At 34.5% G+C, this 22,636-nt stretch overlaps 2 protein-coding genes across 7 annotated transcripts; both read left to right on the forward strand.

The window, feature by feature from the left end:
• The first annotated feature begins 1,095 nt into the window (after positions 1–1,095).
• On the forward strand, positions 1,096–8,001 carry LOC142628007 (protein PHR1-LIKE 1-like). Of its 6 annotated transcripts, none has more exons than XM_075801930.1 (8): positions 1,096–1,232; positions 1,338–1,447; positions 3,775–4,451; positions 4,905–5,141; positions 5,235–5,277; positions 5,510–5,567; positions 6,565–6,634; positions 7,285–8,001. In XM_075801930.1, exons 3-8 carry the CDS (start codon positions 3,837–3,839, stop codon positions 7,603–7,605), a joined length of 1,344 nt encoding a protein of 447 aa, XP_075658045.1. In that variant the 5' UTR covers positions 1,096–1,232; positions 1,338–1,447; positions 3,775–3,836; the 3' UTR covers positions 7,606–8,001. The 6 variants fall into 6 exon arrangements, with proteins under 6 accessions (XP_075658045.1, XP_075658047.1, XP_075658049.1 ...); XM_075801932.1 differs by having other exon boundaries at positions 1,214–1,232; positions 3,675–4,451; XM_075801934.1 differs by having other exon boundaries at positions 1,214–1,232; positions 3,867–4,451.
• A 1,436-nt stretch (positions 8,002–9,437) lies between these two features.
• On the forward strand, positions 9,438–20,561 carry LOC142629278 (peroxisome biogenesis protein 12). The gene is made up of 10 exons (XM_075803229.1): positions 9,438–9,762; positions 9,855–9,960; positions 11,581–11,729; positions 14,232–14,478; positions 15,042–15,151; positions 16,316–16,390; positions 17,259–17,345; positions 18,157–18,243; positions 18,438–18,575; positions 20,091–20,561. The coding sequence occupies exons 1-10, from the start codon at positions 9,655–9,657 to the stop codon at positions 20,160–20,162; spliced, it is 1,179 nt and encodes a 392-aa protein (XP_075659344.1). The 5' UTR covers positions 9,438–9,654; the 3' UTR covers positions 20,163–20,561.
• Positions 20,562–22,636: the final 2,075 nt, after the last annotated feature.

Consider the following 22,636-nt stretch of genomic DNA (forward strand, 5'->3'; position numbering starts at 1 on the left):
ATACACTACCAAATAACCCCTAATTTTTAACATCTAAAAACTCTTTTTTTTTTTTTTCTTCTTCTTTCATTTATATCAGTGCTGGGTCCAATTTGTAAACTTTTTTAATTAGATTACTATCACAATGCAATGTGATATATTTGTTACTATTAAAATTAGAAATTATATTTGAATATAAAATTTCGAAATTCCTAATTGTTTTAGGGAGAGAGAGAGAGGGGGGGGGGTGATAAAATTTGACAATGGAAAGAAAAATAGAAGGGGAAAGAAAGAGAGATTTTTTATTAGTTATTATAAAAAGAACCATTAAAAGAGTTTTGTCGTCTATAAACACGACTTGAAGACTTATTTTTTTAATATATTTCCAAACTGAAAACTACATGGGGGTTTATTGATATGTTCTTTGTTTTTATTTTTTAAAAATTTTGATAGAGACAATAAATTTTATAGCCAAAAAAAAAAATACAACTTGAAACTTTCCGGAACCAAGACTGAAATTTCCCGAGAAACTTTTTTTTTGAGAAAGAAATTTCTTGACAAACTTAAATCTATTGAACACAAGTACTACTTAATTAACCTAACAAAACTTATAGTGTGAGATAATATAAATATAAATACTACTAAATATGAAAACTAGGAATATACTCCAGGAATTTTTTCTCCTCCTATTATAGAAGATTAAGGAAAGTTAAGCTGTTGTTTCTATTAATGCTAAATTACAGGTCGCACTTGCTGTTAGAATTTCCCGGTGGAAGAAGCAATAAACTATTTGACTAAATTTGGATAATATCAAGGAAGAAGAACCCTAGTGGACTTTGTAAAACCCCAAAAAAAAATTTAAAAAATAATTAAGCCTACGTGGCTTGGACCCACCTAAGTTTACACTTTACATAACAGCCTTTCAAAATCTAAAAAAGCCCATAAAAAAAAAAATCAAAAAAAGCCACCATCCAAAAAAAACTTTATCACACACTTTCTATATTCAAGCCATGAAGTCAACATCAACAAATAGTTATCAAAACACCAAATCACACACAAATCAAATTTTTGTAACCGCATGCAGCGTATCATTTCTCCCTTTCCTATGAATGAATCACATGTGATCATACATGCATAACAGAGTCAGTCATAGAGAGAGAGAGAGATACAAATAAAGCCAAATACGATTTCTCTCTCCTCGGAGTGTGGGAGAGAGATTGGTTAAGTCAAGACGACAAAGAAACCCCATCGTAGTATACATCTTATATTTGTGTCTTATCAGAATCTTTATTAGTCATTTTTTTTTTCCATTCTCAAACGAGTTGCTTTTCTATTCCTTTCTTTTGCCTTCGTTTCAGCTTTCAGCTTTCAGCCGCCTCTTCTCTCAGTAACCATCGAAGTTGTTTTGTCCAATTCCGAGCTTGTTGGATTAACAGAAGTTTACTGACCGACTTTCCTTCATTCCTTGGTGAGATTTCTCAATACCCACTTCGAGTTTTTGAGTCTTCTATGCATCTGTATGACTTTTATTTTATTTTATTAATATTATATTGTGAATAATTTGCAATACCCATTTCAAAATTCTGTCTTTTTCCTTCAAATTTTAGAATTCAGTGTGTTCCTTTCTTCCTGTTTTCAAATGGGTTTCCTTTAATTTTGAGACTTGAGTTTGAAGATATGTGGTATTGTGCTTCTCAATTTCTTCGCCTTTGTTGATTAGTTTTATGTGCTTTGCTCTTTTTCTTTTTTTATTTATTTTTTTTTTAAAGAAAAAATTTGTCTCTAGGTGAGACTTTCTTGATTGGCTTGGTCGGACATGATTATGTGCTAAGTGTTGGATTTCAATATGGTTTTGAGCTTATGGTGTAAGAAAGCAAAATTGAGCTTTTGATGGTTGTTAGCCGCTGAACTACAGAAGAATTGTTTGTTTTGTTTTAAATTTGCAATCTTTGTTACTGTTACTTTTCTTCACTTTTTAAAATATCTGTAAGTAATGATTGGGCTTGGATATGGTTTTTTTTTTTTTTTTTGTGTGTAAATCATAATACTAGTTGACTTGGATGGTTGATTTTGGTTGATTCAACATGATTTTATTACTCTAGCTCCGTTCCTTTGGGTTGATTCTGATCTGTAAACAAGTTATATCTATACTTGAATTGGTAAATTTGTTGCCTTCAGTTAATTTTTTCTATTTCAATCATGAGTTTTGACTTTTTGCTAATTAAAGAACCTTAATTTGGCTAGTATGATTATAAAGTTTCTAAGCTTAAATTTGTATTAGAGGGTCCAGTTTTATGTTGGAACTAGTTTAAAGCTCATCTCAGGCCTGGTGCTGGGGGTAATGAATAGTAAGAGTAAGAGTATTGTGATCCATACTTAATTGGAGAACCATAATACTTTTCAAGTTCATTACTAGTGAACTTTTGAGAGAGAGAGAGAGAGAGAGAGAGGGAGCATAATTTGAGCAATTTTCAGGCAGCCCAAATGAAGAGAAACAAATACCATACATTGGTGAATTGTCGGAAGAGATCTCATGAAGTGAAATCATGAAAAGATAGAATTGTACATTCATTATTTGTCATTATGGACGTGCAATGAAAAAGGTAGTGAGAGATGCAGAATGAGGTACATAGCAAAGATTTTGAGCTGTGTGCTAAAGTATGTATGACTTTAATACTGTACTTACAAGGTCCAACCTTCATTTTGTTTTCACTCAGTTTTTCTCACAAGACGACACTCTTGTTGTGTTTGGATGAGATCAAAGCAATCATTTGCAATGGTTTTGGTTTCACATAATTTGTCATTTATCTTTTGTTGTACATCCATGGCCAAGTGACTGCTTTTCTACGTACATGGGTAGTATAGTCTAGAATATGTATGGTGTGATAACTTGCCATTTAGCTCCAGCTCAAACAGCACCTTCACCCTGCATAAGGGTGGAGGGTAGGGTCGTGTTCAAAACCTATTAGGTGCCTGTGTAAAATTTCCAAATAAATAAAAAATGTATGGTGATAATTTTGAAATCCCTCTTTAGATGTTAGTATAAAGTTTCTCTCCTATGTTACTCATATGAAGCTTTTACTTTGGATTAGAACCACTGAACCCAAAAGCAATAAAGCTTCTACCACATTGTACTCCAAATGATGTTTTGTGCTACATGTGTCCCAAAGTTTACAATTTGAAAATTCTATAATTTTACTTATTCTTCATGTAAAATAGTAACGTATGTCTTGGTGGTATGAAAGTACGATTATGTGTATTCAAAATTTTGGTAATGTTTAGGACTCTAATAACTTAGCCATCTTTTGAACAGTTTCTGGTTGATTCTTAGTTGAAATTTTTTTTTTCATTTTTTTCCCCTGCAAACATATCTACGAGATCAAAATGTCATTTGGACTCATTTTTGCACCCTCTGATGTTTTATATGTTGCGTTATTTTGAGGATGATCTCATAAGAGCTCTGAATGTATGGAATTTGTTGTTCAAGTCACCTTCCTATTTCCTAGTTTTGTAAATGCATTGATATAAAATTTAAGTTCTTTGAATGGTAAAGCCTTGAGAATGACTTTAGGCATGTTGTTTCTTTAAGTGTGGTAAATACTTTCCTCCATTAAGATTTCTCAGCATAGAGCGATCTTGATTGTGTGGTATTAAAATTTTATTGATGGCTTTTCTGCATTATTTTTTTTTCACAGACACACTAAGAAAGGCCCTTGAGTAGCGGTGAACTTAAGAACTAGCAAAAAGTGGCTTAAGAAATTTTTACCGTGCTTATCATTCCCATTTTGTTGGCAGTGAATTAAGCTTGTAGGAGTAGTTCAAATCAGACAGCTGGCACTCTCAATGCATAAACAATAATGAACATGCACCCTGCTTTATCTGTTCAGAGATCAGGTGGAAAGCAGCTGAGAGACATGGGGGCTGGAGCTATGTCTTCATCTTTACCAGCTTTTGCTTCTGCTCTTGATTATTCCAGATATCCAGATTCTTTTCACGTTTCCTCAGGAAGGGAAACGGTCACAAATTCCATTTCAACACAAGCTTCTGCAATAGTGTCCAACAGCAATATTGACGGGCGCTTGTTGACATCATCTCCTGGATTCGCAAACGATTTGATTTTTCCCACAGTTTCTCCGCATGGAAGGCTTCCCCAAAATTCTCCATTTATTTCTCAGTCATCAACTGATGGGGCATCATTTCCGCCTAGCCATTCCTCCCATCAGGATTTGCAATCCCCAGTATTGATTAATCAATATGAAGGAAGTCAGGATATCTCCTGGTGTACAGATTTCCTTGATTTTCCAGATAATGTCCCTGTTCAGACTGGTCAGGTGGAAGGCGCTACTGGTGTCGTAACATCTGAGGACCATACAAGGAGAAATGATTGGCAGTGGGCTGATGGGTTAATTTCCGAGCTGGACCCGGACTGGAGTGACCTTCCCGATGTTAATGTAATTGATCCCATATCAGAGGTTTGTACTTCAATTCACTAATATATGTACACAGTTGCCTTGATGTCTGAATAGGCCTGTCTAGCTCACATTAAATTATCTAGTGCATCTGGAATAAATTCATGCATTTGTTAAAATTGTGTAGTTGAATGATTAAATTTACTATATCCCAATAGTTTAAGCTTTTGGGATAATCGGTAATTTAATATGGTATCAGAGTAGGAGGTCCTGCGTTCGATTACCATCTCCTCCACCCTACCTCCTATTTAAATTCCCATGTATTGGGCCTCACCTATTAAAAGATAGTCTTGGCCCACACGTGAGGGAGAATGTTAGAATTGTGTGGTTGAATGATTAAATTTACCATATTCTAATAGCTTAAGTTTTTGGGAGAATCTGTAATTTAACAGCCTTGATGCCTAGAAAATTAACAAAGTACCTCTTGTTGATCGATCTTCTGATATCTTGATGCAGCAAACCCAGATCCACCAGCAGCCTCCTGTACCATCTGCAGAATTTCGCAATGTTGCTAATACATTGTCCACTGCACCTCCAACGAAGTCCCGAATGCGTTGGACACCAGAACTTCACGAGGCCTTTGTGGAAGCTGTCAATCGGCTTGGTGGTAGTGAACATGCTACTCCAAAGGGTGTCAAAAATCTCATGAATGTTGAAGGCCTGACCATATATCATGTTAAAAGCCACCTGCAGGTGCTGAAAAATTTTACATTTTTTTAATTTGCTCCCTTTTGGAAGCCAGGTGTTTGTTGCATTGAATCATCTGCGATTTTTTTTTTCTTTCAGAAATATCGAACAGCAAGACACAAACCAGAGTCAACATCAGAAGGTAATGATGGCTGCCTCCATTTTTCTATTTCTTGTGTTTCATAGGCATGTTTGATGTTTAATCTTTGGTATATGCATTTTCTTATCCTTATCTTGTCAACTTATACTATGGTGTGGAAGAATAATTCACCATTTATACAATCTTGTTAACCTATCTTTCCAGGGTTCTCAATATATATAAGTAGAGTGCAGTAAGATTATTAGATGAAACTATTCTTTTCTTTTGTATGCAGGAACTTCAGAGAAAAAATTTACTTCTATTGAAGAAGCAAAATCTGCAGACATAAAAACGTAAGCATTTCATTGTACCTAAAATTCCAGAATATATTCATACTATTGTCTCTCTTTTGTATTTTTATTTTCCTTTTGAGGATGAATATTGTATCTATGCTAGCGTGTCTTAACTTTTAAACAGTGCAACTTCAACTGTTATAGCTTGTTGATTTCCCTGTTTATCATTTATCAATGACTTGCATCATCTTACTAGTTTGTGATGGAACAGTTTCAAACCTTCAAGCCAAAGATGTTAAAAAATAATTAGATTTCTAGATTTTGTAGAATTATTATTGACAATGGAGGGGAGTAACGGTTCAAATTACTTTTCTCTCTCATTTCATTATCTTTATGAAAATATTTTGTCATGGTTGTTATCGTCCATTTGCTTTGCTTGTCACCATATAGTTTTATGCTAAACTTCCTTACAGATTTAGTAGTTGTGTTTTTTTCATTATCTTGTCTTAGTGTGAGTACTATTGATAAGATAATAGGTTATACTCCTGCATTTTCCAACTTCAGTACAGGTAAGTTATCTAATTGTTTTGCAAAGAAGCCAGAAACTAAGACAATCATGAGAACCTTGATTTTAGCTGGCTTCTCTACAACATGGTGAATTAGCCTATTTATTGAAGTAGTGAGCACATGGGTGGATGTGACTAGTGAGCATTGTATCAACAGGTGTCTGACATATAAATTCCCTGATAGGAGATCTGTTCCCACTTAGGATATAGGATAGGACATCTGTAGTCTTATGAAGGAAATTTTTTCGATTGGTATCCAAAGTAAAGAAAGTATTGAATCATGAGTATTTTATCAAACAGGTTTTGATTGGAACTTTCTAAACAATAATTTGTTCCATTTTCTTTTGGTTCACAATAGACATTTCTCTTGAGTTATCAGGAATGCCACTGTCCATTAGGCTCTGTAGAATTGGGATCCATAATTAAGTTGTAGCTCTCCAAATTTCTCCTTCAAATGTTCTATTTGTTTTACATCTGATTTTTTATCACAGGAGTATTGATATCACAGAAGCATTGAGGTTGCAGATGGAACTTCAGAAGCGGCTTCATGAACAGTTAGAGGTAGGCAGCTTGTTGCAGAACTCTGCTTTCTCCTACTTTGGTTGAGCTGCTGTCTGATCAAAATGCTATAGGCCTATATGAAGTGTTGATATATTGTCTTCCTTATATGTTTAAAGTTGGTTGTTAAAGATTCACTTAGGATATTTATAATATAAAATGTTGATAACCCATATAAATATCTTTTCATTCTAGGAATTTAAAACATAATTTTTTAAAAAGTATTTCACAAGGTCTTCATGATGAGGAATTTCTTTTCTAATTTCAGTAGTTGAGAACCTTTAGTCTGTTCAACCGTTAAAAGTAAATGTTGAGTTGCAACTCGCAAGGAACATGAGAGTTATGGTGTAGCACCATTTGCTTATTGAATATATTGAAGCAATGCAATTTCCAATCATGTTGTTACTTTAATTGTTTTCTTACCAATAAACTCAACTTAGATTACAATTATTGTGCTTGTTTGATTTGAATTTATAACTGCTCTTCTCTCCTCTTTCATCACCTTCTTTCTAGCTATGATACTATCTATTGCAATTAGAAGTTGGTAGCCTTAATGTTTTGTGAGAAATGTACATTAAAATGGACAGGAAAAAGGAGGGAGAGAGCTATAGTTTTTAACATGTTCTGACATGTTGGTTATTATGTTCCCACAGATTCAAAAAAAGTTGCAGTTGCAAATTGAACGACAGGGGCAGTATCTTCAAGAGATGTTTGAGGCACAAAAAATGATTGAAGATGGAAAAAGTAAGACCTCCACATCTGCCCTGGATGATCCTTCTGTTCCACTATCAAATGCCGTTGCAGATGTCAAAACAGAAACCTTAAAATTGGATCAACCCAAAGCAGGAATTGGAGCTAGTAACGCCAACCCCACACCTGAAGAAGGTTTTTGGGACATAAGTCAGGAACAAAGGGCAGATAAACCAGGTGATGGTGAGTCTAATGCTCCACCAACAAAACGAGCAAAGCTATGAAGCATGGGTGCGAAATAGGATGGAATGCGCCATAGGAAACCAGGAGATGTTTTTGGGGCTTGGGCATTATTTTTCCTTTGTGTAGCATTTTAAGTTTGCTTCATTTGGCGAAGATACAAAGTTCCAGTTTGGATGATCTAGTTTTCTAGTATCTTGTTTTCTGTCCCCAGCAAAGGGCTGAACGCATTGGAAAATGGAACTTAAAAAATTTGGATTTCCTGTAAATGTATTAATCATTAAAAAAAAAAAAAAAAAATCTGCTGCATATCCTGGTGGAATGCTTATTAGTAGGAACTTGTAGGAATATGGCACGATCGAGCAATGTTTTACCTGAACCATAATAGTCATTATGTAGATTTTCTTAACTTTAACAAAGTGTAAATTATGTGATCTTCATTTGTATATCTCTAGAGCACGTGCTTTATTCTAGCTTTAAGTTACATGTAGAGATGCTGTTTCCCACTACAAGATGCATTTGGTTGTGCTTTCATTAGAAAGGACAACCCTTGGAGGTTGAAGTAGGCACTTGGAATTCTGTGTAGGAAGTAAAGTGGTATGAGCAACATCTTGATCTGGATGATGATGGCAGCCTAGTGTACCAAGTCAGAAAGCTTTACACAAATGAAACAGCATATGGGTAGGTAAATTGGTGCTATAATTTTGATGGCTACATTAATATCGAGGATACTCATGAATGAGTTTGTATGTACAAAAAGCAATAAATCTGGTGACACAATTTCTCGTAAGTGACATTGTATGACATACTATACTAACATGTTGCAAAAAAAGTTATGAAATTATTTTTTGTTGCGTATTGCTCGTACTTAACGGGCACATAGTACGCTGATTGCAACCTCAGAATATTGGAAATTTTTTACTCTTTTCTTGAATGTATGCCTTTTTGTGTGTTCTATTTGTCTCGCTCTAAATTTCTTTTCAGCTTTTATAAGAAGTAATTCATTTTTGTTGTCAAAGATGCCACTCAGATTGGATTGATAAGAAATTCGCATTCGGTGTATTTTTGGAAGCAAATGGGTTGTTTTTTTTATTTTTTTATTTAAGGGAAAAATGGGTTGCCTATATTGATTTTTTTATGTTCTATCATTTTATGCACACAAAATAACACACTATGTCGCTATCTTAGATTTTTTTTTTTAGAGAGATAATTATAACATGCTACTAACTCCGTAACTTGAACTCCTTTCCCCTTAGACCCCAAGCACTGTGTATATGATCACGGGCCAATTCAATTACAATAGGCGTCGCTATCTTAGATTTTAATAGGTGCCTAATTATGAGTTAAATGAAACCATTTGCACTAAATAATGAAAGCCCGCACATATTCCTCCAAGACCCAAGTCCAAATGGATAAGGACTATTGTTTGTCCACAAATGACAAAACTACTATAAAGCATGATACCCAAGTCCACTTAGAACTTGCCCCGAAAAAAAAAAAAAAAAGTCCAAAATCATTAATGATTTATTTATTTTTATTATAAATACAAATAAAATACCCGAAATTATTAGAAGACAAAAGAGTTTACCAGTCTAATCATTACTAGTTTGGATGAGAATGGTTTGATGGTTTTTTTTAGAGAAAGATGTAATAGTAATTAGTAATAGCAAAAGCAAGTAAACAAAAACATGGTGTGTGGGAGTGGGCCCAATATTAATATGAGCCATGGGAATCAAGTATATATATTTTTTTAAATATATATGATAGAATTTTTATATTAATCTAAGTTTATAGGTATTTGTATTGAAGTTTTTCCTTAAAAATTTAAACTCCGACTCTTACCCGGATCTTATAGAAAGCTAATACATTATAGGACAAGTTATTTATAAAGCGTCCGGTCCCCATTAGGAATAGGAATAAGAGTAGGAGCATTGCCTAATGATACATAAAACAAACAAAACTCATCATCATCCTTTCTTTCCGAATTCCAGTAGTTAGAAGATAATAAGACTTAAATAAGAGAAGATTGTAAAACCAAAACCAAAACCAAAGAGGGGTCTCGAGAGAGAGAGAGAGAGAGAGAGAGAGAGAGGATGTTGTTTCAAGTAGGAGGGCAAGGGAGCCGGCCGACCTTCTTCGAGATGTCGGCGGCTCAGCAGCTCCCCGCCAGCCTCCGCGCCGCTCTCACCTATTCTTTCGGCGTAACTCTCTTCTCTTTCATTTCTGATTATTATTATTATTATTATGTATATATGGTTATTTAATTGTAGAACAACTGCTACAACTACTACAGGTATTGGCTTTAAGAAGACCGATGTTCCACAGGGTTTTAGACTATGAAGATGAATTCTTTGCTTTCCTCATGCTCATTCTCGAAACTCACAGCTTACGTACCACAGGTGGAACCCTTTTTTTCCTTTTACCCCCTTTTTTTTTTTTTTGCTTGTTTTCCATTAATGTATATATTTTTTGATGAATTCACTATCAATAACTACATGCTACTGAGTATTATTGCTTTTCTAGGATATATTAATATGTAGAGTTGTATAGCTGTTTTGGTTGCCAATGCCAACCTTTGTCCTAGAGTTGTATACAATTTAGATAAGGCATATGGAGAAAAATCTAAGATAAAAGCCATACAAGGCGCCCGGATGTGTTGATTCGTATTGTGTATTTGTTTTGGGAGATAGGCAGCATTAATACAATGTTATCATTTGTGTATTGATGTTGTCAATTTCATCCCTTAAGCTAAAAATCAAGAAGAATTTCGTTGGAATCGAATACCCTCAAACCCATGTCTCGTTTTTTCAAACTGGGGTCATTGGGGCCATGGGCTTTAGATGAAATGGCACTTCTTATACTTGTGAGACTAGTGTAAGACCCATTGGTGTTTGTGTGAGTTACGAAGAATGTTGTACCTAGTGCACAAAGCTCCCACTTTTGCAGGGTCTAAGAGAGGTGATTGGTAGGCGGCCTTACCTTACCCCTAGTTTTATTTGGAGAGCCAGTCTGAGGAGTTTTTGAAGGTGGAAATACTAGTTAAGAATACTCTGTTATAATATTTTATTAACATTTTATTTGGAACTTATCAAAAATTTTTTTTATTTGGAACTTGTCTTAAGTTATTTTGAGTTTTAAGTACCTGCAAAAGTTGAAATTTCTGGCTAGATTAGCTCAGAATGTCTCTGAGGTGTTGTTCAAAAGACTTAAAATTAGATCCCACTATAACCATTTGATAGAAAAGAACATTTTGTGGGTGTAGGGGATTTGGTTTGTATTTGTAGTGAATAATAAGGTTCTACATGTTATCAAGTGAGCAGCTATTATTGGCTATGTGAATTTGCCCCCTTGATGCAGTAAAACATAATGCTATCTATGAGGATAAGCAGAAAGAGGAGGTGCAGGGGCTGTAAGGGAGATGCTTGAGATAAAATTTTGAAAATAATGCATGGTGAGTGTGTATATTGTAAGAATGTGATATGGGTGAGCTAAATGAAGGTAAAGCTTGAGTTGATGGTCTCTGGTCTCTGCATGTTTGGAGTTTGGAATTAGTGGTAAAGCTGCTTTTATGCAGCGGTAGCACTTAAATCTAATGAAGCAAGATGGAGGAAGGGAATTTTATTGTGAAAATAATAATATGTAATTCAATGTACATGTGAGATTGTTTTCATCAATCAGCCTTTAGCAAAGAGTCTTGTAGTTCAATTAGCACTTCTTGGTATTTCCAACGGAGATGTCTGTTGAAATCTCCCCTCAGCCAACTATCGATTTATCCAAAAAGAAAAAGAAACATGTAGATGTGAGATTGTTGATGATTGGAAGATAAATTTTTTTAAAAAGAGACTCCACCTTTTGGTCCTAAGATCTGCTTATATTGCCCACCTTATATGCATTTTGAATCTCTTGTACTAAGTTTCTCATACCGCTGCAGCATTTTTGTGTGTTTGATGTAGAGTTAGCCTGCTTTAAATCTTTACTTGGGACTCATTGCATATTTTTTTCCTTTACCTAATCTTCAGATGCATCTTTTTCTGAATCTCTATATGGCTTACGGAGGAGAGCTGTGAAGATAAAAGTGAAGAAAGATGATGCTCGATTGATGTCAGGTGATGGGATTAATCACTCTGGGTTAGAGAAGCGCCAAAAAGTTCTTTCAGTTGTGTTTCTGGTACAATCATCTGCTTCTTTTTATTAATTTTGAAACTCCAGTAAACATTTCTTTTCATTCTGGAGCAGATAGTACTTGTGCTTGCTTATCTATGTTATTATTATATTTTGATTGGTAAGTTACACACACATACCCCCATTGAGTTTTGAATCCACCACCTCACTCTCCATCCGTTTTTTGTGGGAGGAGGTACAATTTGAGTTCGATCTCATTGACTTTGTCTTCTTTGCATTGTTGTCTGAATTAGTAGTTTATAAAATTCTAAGTATAACCAGCATCGGAATTCTGCTATTTGGATGGCTGTGCCCCATTGTTTGATGTGGTGCATTTGGCGGGAGAGGAATAACCGACATTTTGAGGATTTAGAGAGATCAGATTCAGATCTTAAACTCTTCTTCCTTAAGACTCTTCTAGATTGGGTTGTAGTGTAAGGCTTTTGTTCTTTTTCTTCAGTCCATGGTTTCATGGACTTTTGTACTTTATGTACTTGATTTGTATTTGTCCTTGATGCATACTTCCTGTATACTCAAGTGACACCCTTCTTCTTTTTAATATATTTTTATTACTTATAAAAAAAATTAATTAGAGAAGGAGAGGAGTGAATGAAGCTCATCAACATAATCTTTAAGCATACCCAATATGAGCTTTATCTAGTGGCAGAGCTAGGATTTTAGTTTAGGAGGGGCAATATTGGAAGCAAAATTAATCCCAAAAATATTAATTTGACATTAATAAAAGTAAGAAATATATATAATAATGTAATCATCGTAGAAAATGTACTATAATGTAAAGTATAATGTATTTTTCATACCTAAGTTAATTTATTTTTAAAAGTATAGAAATATACCTAGAAAGTCTTATATTATCTCATTGCCTTGATTGCCTCTAAATTTTATGTGGAATTCAATGTTCTTCCTCTATTCTTTTAATTATTTACACAAAGACCTTATAGTAAAAACCTAAAATTTGAAACTATGAAAGAGTGAAGATATTGAAGGAAAAAAGATTAGTGGAAGGATCAGGGCATTAGAAATTAGACATAAATAATATGTGTGTGTGTTTGCGTGTGTGTGTAATTAAATAATTCTTTAGATTTAACCAGTTACTTTGAGTTTAAATGCCATGAGAAAAATGAATTTGATATGAAATTAAAAAGTGATGTGATATGGGAAAATTTTAATTTTAATTGTTGTGAAGTACCATAAGTACCATGGGTTAAGCTTGAAGGAAATTTTTTAAGTATAAATTAACATTATATGTTTATCTCTATTTTAAATTTAAAATTTTTTTTTATAATGTCTTTATCTTTTTTCAAAGGGGACAAACTAAAGTCCTATTAATATAGTCTTTTTGAGTAGTACTGTTTTTCATGTACACCCCCAGTGTACCTGGTTTTTCTCATTAAATACAATTCCATTATTTATCAAAAAAAAGAAAAAGAAAGTCTTTTTGAGTAAAAAGATAGAAAATTATTTTACTCCTTTGCATGAAATGTGTACATAGAATCCATTCCTACCTAACGGTGGGAGACCATTTTTTCACCTTGCATGGCTTTGTTGAATTCCATGTACACGACCAATCTGAACACAAAGAGATTTGGTATATTTGTGAAGCTTAAACTGGGATTGCTTACGCTAATACAAAGGAGCTTTGAGTGAGGTCCCTTGGCTTCGCCTCTGACTTCATCCATTCCTCTCTCTCTCTAATAGTAGGCGGTTTTTTTTATTGGTGGGTCTTGAACCCATGATCTCACCTCCCATTTTGCTTATACAAGGGAAGGAAAGGCCAATTGAGCTAAAGCTCATGGGTGAAGATGTCTAACACAATAATGTTATGTGTTCATTTTCATGAAAGGAAAAAAAAAGGGGGCGGGGGTGGTTGTGTGTGTGTAAAATATAGTGTTTGTGGGCTGTGAAAATGTGTACACATACATAGATAATAGCAACAACCTCCACCTTGCTCTACTATGCAAGGAAAGGAGCTCATTGCCAAAGATATCTTATACAATCATGTTATGTGTTCATTTTCGTGAAAAGCAACAAAAATAATAAAGTAATAAAAAGTAAAAGATAGTGTCTGTAGACCATGAGTGTGTATGTTAGACACAGTTTCTTGTGCTATATCAATTTATTCTCACTTAGGCTATGTTTGGTTGGAGGGAAGACGGAAAGAAGGGAGGAAGAGAAGAAAAATCCTTTGTTTGGTTGGAGAGAAATTGAGAGAGGGAATGGAAAATGGAGGGAATTATTTTCCACGGGACCCACCATTTATCTTTCCTTCCAAATTGGAAGGTAATGAGTAAAAAGAGAGAGTTGCACATGAGCCTCATCTCTTTCCCTTCTTTTGTACCTTGCAAACCGAACACAATGCAGGGAAAACTATTCTCGTTTCCCTTTCTATGCTCTTCCTCTCTCCTCTCCCCTCCCCCTCAGTTTTGCCAAACATGGTGTTAGAGCTGTAGGTAGATGAAGGGGTAATGATTTGTGAAGTTAATATGTATAGGTTGTGCTGCCATATTTTAAGTCAAAGTTGCATTCAATATACAATAAAGAAAGGGAAGCCAGGCTTCAAGCAAGTTTATGGGGACATGATGATGAAAGATTTGATGATACTGAGTATATAGGAGGGGAGGATTCTCTTGCTTCAAGCGGAAATTTGGAAGCAGAAGCATCAATTAGGACACGCTTGACAACGAGGATTCAGAAAATTGTAGGCACTTGCTATCCATGGATACATGCTAGTAGTGAAGGTATGTGTATGTTTCAATCTAGTTGTAGGTTTCTATTTGCAAAGCAATGCTGTTTGTCTGTTCTTCATTTAAGTGTGTGTGTGTGTATATATATGTATTAATACTGACATTGGATTACACTATTAAATAAGTTTAATAATAAATAAACAAATTTTACCAATCAATTTTTATTTTATTTTATATTTTACATGTTCTTAAAATATGATTGTACATTATTCATGAAACTCTATGGCTTTCTTTATGTTATCTGTGAATTTCTAATAAGCAGAACTCTCAGACTTTCTCTGTCTCTCAATTAGAAGTTAGATAATTGTCTCCTGCATAGTTAACAAACAAAAATTTGATGAATTGTATGTGTGTGATTAAATTATGTTTTCCCTTACGCTAGCAAGTAAACTCATCATTAGTCTCAGGATTAATGTTTGTGGCATTTTTAATATATGATGTTATGTCTTCAGGGTGGGGCTATTGAATGCCCTTCAGTTGTAACTGACAATTCTCTCTAAGAACCTGTGGTATAATCATCCATTATAATATATTTTCCTTTTTGGTGTGCAATGCAGGAGTATCTTTTGCTTATCAGCTGTTATATTTGTTGGATGCTACTGGATTCTATTCGTTAGGACTACATGCACTTGGGATTCAAGTTTGCCGAGCTACAGGGCAAGAGCTGGTATAATTTAGCAAGGTTTCTTTGGAATATTTAGTGGCGAGTACATTTACATTTTTATATGAGAACCATAAATGGTAGCACAAGCTGTTGGGGACCATGCCTCATGAAGGGGAGGTCACTAGATTGAATCTCCCCTTCCCCATCCTCTTGAGGCCAAAAGTTACCTTCAAAATAAAATTTACATTATTATATGAGCATACGATTTTCTGTCTGATTTGTCATGTATATTGCTATGGGCTATATATTGGTGTCAAATAGCTGACATGTAAGCCTGTCTCATTTGTCATTTTCTTATATAAATTGTCTTTAAAGTCGCTTAGAAAACTGTTTAATATTGTATTTCTTTTAGTCATGAGCACATAGTGCAATAATCTCTCTTGCACCTTATCAAGCATGCAATAATTTATTGTCTTTATGCATATAAGTGTGGATAGGCAAAAGGAAATCCATTGTCTCCACTTGGTTGTTTGCTTTGCAAAATCAATCATTCCCTTCTTTTATTGATTTCCTAGATTCTTGCAATTTTTGTATTTGATTTGCTGTACCCTTGTTCACTCCCTATGTACTAGGGTGCTTCCTTTTTGGTATCAATATATCTTATTACTTATCAAAAAAATAAAAAAATAAAAAAAAATTACTATATTATGTTGAGTGTATAATAAGAAGGTCATGGGTAGATATGTGTGAATTATACATATGTTGTCAATGGGTAGGTATTTGGGTGTGGTTTTATTATTATTTTTATTTGGGATAAAAGTACATTTTTGTGTCAGCTAAACAAGTTTAGTATATGTCATCACTTCTTGCTCCAAACAATGAGTCAATGACAAATGCCGTCATCCTTTAGATTACAGGTGATCCTGTTGTTAAGTTTTTATTTATTTATTATACTAATTAATGTTGTTAATCCTCATGACACTACTGTCATCTTTACTGAGAGAGAGATAGAGAGAGGGCCTTTGCCTCAACAAAAAATGAGGACATTGCTAACAGACTCAGAATTTGCACTCATAGATATAGCCAATCATGTTCGTGACTTATTGTGTCAACATAATCTTTTGAATATTATAATTTGTATGATCAAAGAAGGATATATATAAAATTTAAATATCTTGTTTTACATTTCTCAGTACTTTTGAATTCACTTTTTTGTTGTCAAGGTAGATGGATACTTCTTCTAGAATTTCAAAGATAAGAAGCCGTGAACGTGAAAGACTTCGTGGGCCACCATGGCTGAAGGTATAAAAGTCATTTGGTTAGTTTGGTTGGTAGCTTTTACTATATATTTGCACAAAATAATACTACTGATAATTTAGGCCGCAGTAGTACATATACAAGTAGTGGCATATTAATCTGTTTTACTTAAAGAAAAGATTTCGACAAATTAATTTAAAATATAGCTTAAAGGGTGATGAGTGGGCTTTTCAATGCTTTTGAGGAGTAGTTTGAATCTCCCCTTCTCCCTTTGGGGCCAAAACTTATAAAAAAGAAATGGCTATGAGAAATTAAATGCCAATGAGCTCTACCTCAAAGCTCAAAGAGAAATCTTTTCCTCTTGTAAGAGCAAGGTGGAGGGTGAGATCATGGGTCAAGACCCACCAGGTGTGTATGTAAGTTACCAATAAAAGAAGTGTTCCTAGTTCTTTGATGTGGTAGTGTCACTCTAGTTCAAGATTAGGTGATTGGTTTCACTTAATAAGCCAGTCATGGTGATAACATGTTCAATGAAAAGCTTTCTATTATTCTCTTTCATGGTTGAATGCATTTAAATGATGTCATAGTTCCTTTGCAAAAGAAGATGCATTGTACATACAGCTCTCTTGTTCCTAATTGTACATATTGTTTGTATTTTGCCCAGTAAAATGCAAGTTACCTGTAAAATGTAAAAATATTGTTACACTCAAGCACTTGATCAGATTGTGTGAGTAAACTTTGAAAATTTGACCTAAGTTTGTAATTGTACTATATCTTAATTTTTAATTGATTGTTTATTCTCTTTAGAGTTCAGACAAATGGCTAATGTTAACCTAAGTTGAAATGTAAGATTTTCTATCATTTTTTAATTGATTGTTTATTCTCCCTGTTTTTGACATATTTTATGATACAGGTGGTACAGGGTGCACTGCTCAGCTGTATGTATACTGCACTTGATTATGCACAAACAGGATTAATTGCAGCAGTGTTCTTCTTTAAAGTGAGTCTGATTTACACATATGCAATGTTATGGCCTTGGGTAATTAATAGTTATTTTTTAAAAATTCTTAATAATGCAGACTTTCATAATGCCTTCATTCATACTAAGAAAAAGAAATGGTATTGATATGTTGTGTTGTCATTATTATTATCATCATCTTGTCATCTGTGTTTTTATGCTGTACTAATTGTAGGATTAGAAAACTTGGAAAAGGAGAGGAATTGAATAGAAAAAAGAGCTAATTGGGAGTAAATCATGGAGTTTTCTGAACCGTGTTTTTACTTACATTAATTGAAAACTTTAAACAGACAAAACATGAGATCCACACCTCCCCCCCCCCCCCCCCCCTTTTTCTTTTGGGTGCAAAGCCCATCAAGAATTTAAAGAATATTCAGAAAAAGAATGGATGTATGAGTATAATAGTCCAAAATTCTTTCTGTTTGCTTGAAATTGGCATTCTTGCAGAATGTTAGTTATATAATTCTGGCATTAAAATTTTACCTTTGTATTTTGGGTTTGCTCTCTGAATTTGAAATGCACGTGACACTTCATAATATTCTGTCATGTTCCTCTTTCAGACATTATTCTTTGCTGAACTGCCTAAATCTCTTATCTGTATTGTTAGGGAGCTAAATGTCTTCTTGTGTTCATTGTTATATCTTGAAAGCAGATAACTACTCTTTTGCTTCTGAACTTTAGATCTTTTTATGATCCTATTCTTGTCTCTTTATTATATTGATTGTCATTTAATATTTTATTTATTTATAAGACATCAATTGACAAATACTTCGTTGATGTTGATTGCTAATAGATGATGGAATGGTGGTACCAATCTGCTGAGGAGAGAATGTCAGCTCCAACTGTGTACCCCCCACCACCTCCTCCTCCTCCACCAAAGGTGAAGAAAATTTTCAGTTTATCTTTGCTTACCCTGTTCTATGTGTGCACACATGTATATACCTGTGTATGGTGCCCAATACTATCAAATTGAAGTACATGGAAAAAGGGGAAAGATGTAATTGAATTGAAGCAATTTTTGTTATTGTTGCTATGTTGCTTAAATAGTTAAGTCAAATTTGCCATTACAAACAGGTTGCTGAAGAGGGTATTCCACTGCCACCTGACAGAACAATTTGTCCTTTGTGCTCACAGAAGCGTGCGAATCCATCTGTAGTTACAGTTTCAGGGTTTGTCTTCTGTTACGCATGCATATTTAAGTATGTTTCTCAGGTGAGGCCTCCAAACTCGTTGACTATTGACTTGAAAGATAGAAGTGATTGTTATGTTTTTTAGGGGAAGTATTCTAGACGGGCTTGAGGCATGAAAATTGTCTCAGAGGACAAGGTTAATATGTCACAGAACTGATTCATTACATCTAGGTTTTCTTTGTAGCTATTTCAATATAGACTTTTTAATAACCCTAGCCTCTATTTATTGTAGAATAATCATATACTTAGTAGTGAACAAACAATTTTATATTAGTTTTTCTATAATTTATTTTGTATTTCTGAACCTTAGCATATATTTGGTTCATGTCAGCAAAGCTAATTTGTAACACCAACTATGAATCTGTCTCTTCCATAGTTAATGTTCTCCATGCAAGTCCTACATCCTGTGTTATCACTTATCAGTTTCAAAAAAGCTTGGAACTTGAAAGATAGAAGTGATTGTTATGTTTTTTAGGGGAAGTATTCTGGAAGGGCTTGAGGCATGGAAATTGTCTCAGAGGAGAAGGTTAACATGTCACAGAACTGATTCATTACATCTAGGTTTTCTTTGTAGCTATTTCAAAAAAGACTTTCAATAACCCTAGCCTCTATTTATTGTAGAATAATCATGTACTTTGTAGTGAACAAACAATTTTATTTTAGTTTTTCTATAATTTACTTTGTATTTCTGAACCTCAGCATATCTTTGGTTCATGTCAGCAAAGCTAATTTGTAATACCACATGTGAATCTGTCTCTTCCGTAGGTAATGTTCTCCATGCAAGTCCTACTTCCTGTGTTAGCACTAATCAGTTTCAAAACAGCTTGGAAACCTGTTTGAATTTGAGGAAACCTGTTTCCATGTAGCACTGTGAATGCTTAGATTTGTTTTGTGCATCCTTACACTTCTATTCACCAAAGTAGTATTATATTAAGATCAAATCTGGTTTAAAGCTAGGAAATGCACCTGAAATATACATATATTTGAGAAAAATTTATGATTTTGCATTATCTTAGGTGGACTGTTTTGTAATTGTCATACATCCTTCCAGCTTGGTTATTCTACTCAATACTGTCTTCCTTGGAGCCAAACTACACTTTTGGTTCTCCAACAATGTAGGCCATTATAATTTCATCCCTTTACATTTAATTGTGTCAAATTTGTTCTCTACTTTCAAAATCAAGTCGATCTTATCCTTAATCAAGTAAACTTCTAAGGATAAAATTGACTTGAATTTGAAATTTGAGGGATGAGTTTGACTTGATTTTGAAATTTGAGAGATGAAATTGACTCCAATTTATAGTTGAGGATCCTGGATTCTGAAAGTTGAAGGAAAACATTGACACAATCATGTGTATTAGGGCGAAATTGAAACTGTGACAAATGTATGAGGACCAAAATTATAGTTTGGCCTTTTATTGGGTGAAAAAATTGTTAATTTTAACCATTTTTTAAAAGTTTTTGCACTGGACAGTTTCATGGGTGAAAATATTGTCTCTTTTAACAAATTTGTTTTTTGGGCTTTTGTTCTTGGCAGTATAAACGGTGCCCAATCACATTAATGCCTGCAACCGGTGACCATATAAGGAGGCTCTTTCATGATGTATAGAGAAACCCTGTTAAAAATCATGAGTTAAAGCAATACATTTCTATGCAAGAAGGATTCAATAATCAAGTCAAATGCGAAGCAGAGATGCTCAGCCACAAGTGTGGCCATGACAAGCAAACCAAAATAAGGTTCAGTTCAATTGTTGACTGGTGTTATATCTTACTCTTACCATTTTTTAGGGTTTTATCTATTTTATAAACATTTTTCTTGTATTTTATCTCTTTAGGCAATATTTGATTAATGATTATATGAGTTGAGGTGTCAGGTGACATTCTTTGAGTCCACAGCCATTATCCATGTTTTGGAGTTAGATCATAGATGTGTAATGATTTGATATCTGTAACATAACGAGTTTGTATGAAAGAACTATTGGTGCAATATCAGTTCTCTTTTTTTTTCTTTTTTTTTTTAAGGAAATCATCAAATTTTTTTCTTTTTTTTTGGTATAAATTTTGTGTTGGTTCTAGGTTATATTTAATGCCATACGAGGGTGTGTAAGTTGATTTTTATCACACATAATTCCACAACAGTAATAGAGAAGTGGGGATTACTTCTACAGTTTCTTTGCAATGATCTCTCTCTCTCTCTCTCTCTTCCTTTGGTGTGTGTGTGTGTGGAGTAGGAGATTTTGGGAAGACCACCATTCTTTTTATTTTATCTTATTATTATTATTTTTTAATAATTTTCAAGATGCGTTGCTTGTCTTCCACATTTTTAAATCTCTCCTTGAACTTGTTCTGAAGTTGTCTGGTCATATCTGCAGATTGCCATTTTTTTTCCCTGTTGTTTATAACGTTAACCATTTGCAATAGCTGAGTTGCCTTGCCTGAAAACGTTAACCATTCCTCACTGTATCACCTTGTGTCCTTATATGTGATGCATTCTGCATTTTCTATAGTGAACCTTGATGTATAGACTCTGAAAAGAGTGTTATGCTGCATTTGGATAGTTTGAGTATTGGTGAACATTAGATGTACTAGCAATGTGTGTGGATAGGAGGAAACGGAGAGAAGGGGGATATCACTGTCTGCGGCTCCTGAAAGGGATCCTATTGAAAGATGAATGTATTGGAATTCAAATCTCAGCATTGAACAAGGAGATTATGCACATTGACTACTCATTCACAGTCACAGGTAATAGAAGATATTCATTGGGATGTATGGCATTCCAAATCAGTATTCGGTTAAATGATGGTTCCAACTTTCAACCCATCCTCAATATTCCAGGGAAAAAACCCGAGAGAGAAGAGAAGAGAGGAGATGGAAATGGACCCATACCAGTTAAAAAGCAGCCCAATGGGTTAAATTATAAGATAAAAAATTTACATCCCTTTAACCAAAAGAGAAGCTCCAATAAGAAATCGAGTTTAGGTCAGCCTTCAATTTTGGGAGAAAAGGTGCAAGGAACCAGGGAGGGCAGGAAGGGAGGTCTTGGAGCCTCAATGACGCCGTTAAAAGTTTCCTTCAAAGAGAATAAAGGAAAACTTACGGAAAACAACCAGTTTGATTGCCTGAACTGTTGCTTGTGCTTGGGTCGGAAAACTTGTGCTTGTGCTTGGAGCCTCACCAGATGCATTTCTTACCACAGCAGTAGTGAAAGTAGAATAGGGCCTGATAGCAGCATCAAATTTTATTGAAAACCAACTAGTTGGAGGAGGAATCCATTTCGAGACCAGATCATGTGACCGAGCAAACCAGACAGAGAGATGTTCTTAATATGCTTTTATGCTTTGTTGATTGCTCCAACATCCTTTCTAGAATCAGGTTTGTGATTTGCAAAAATAGTTTGATCCCTTCTTCTCCAAAAGTTTTGAAGAGAACTGAGCACAAAGTGAGCTTGTGGATGTCTTCCTTGAAAACATGCATTTTTGGTTGAGGGAAAATGACATTTTATAAATCACTTGTAGATAAGAGCTTGAGAGAAGCTCTGTTAAATGGCCAAGCTCTTAGAGACCAGACGATTGTAGCGTAGGGGCAAATGAATATGTGCTTAGCTGACTCTTGGAACTGGTTACGCAACACACATTGTAGATCAAATTGGGGCCATCTTTTATTAAGAGCTATTTTGGTGGGAAGAATATCCCAAACAATTTTTTCGAGCATGATTATGACATGAAAGGGATAAGATAATGGGTATATAAATTATACAGCTTTCAATAAAAAGAAGAAAAAAGAAGAAGAAGAAGAAGAAAGAATTAAGCAATTAGCTTCTTTCCAATAGACAATTCTTACAGTCTTCGAGTAGTGCTCCGGGCTCTCACATATGGGTGGGGCTCCACTCTCCTTGTGAGAGCCCGGAGCAATGCTCCAGGACTACTTAAATTTTTTCCCTCTCCAACAACAGTGAAGCAATTGATTTGTTTGGAATTCCTAATGTTAGATGCATGGATGGGTAGCTACACTACATTTGAATTGAAAATGGAGTGATTGATTGAGCAGCAAATGTGTGAATTTTTTTATGATTTTGTAAACGAA

The sequence above is a fragment of the Castanea sativa genome, chromosome 3, assembly GCF_040712315.1.
Source record: "Castanea sativa cultivar Marrone di Chiusa Pesio chromosome 3, ASM4071231v1".
NCBI lineage: Eukaryota > Viridiplantae > Streptophyta > Magnoliopsida > Fagales > Fagaceae > Castanea > Castanea sativa.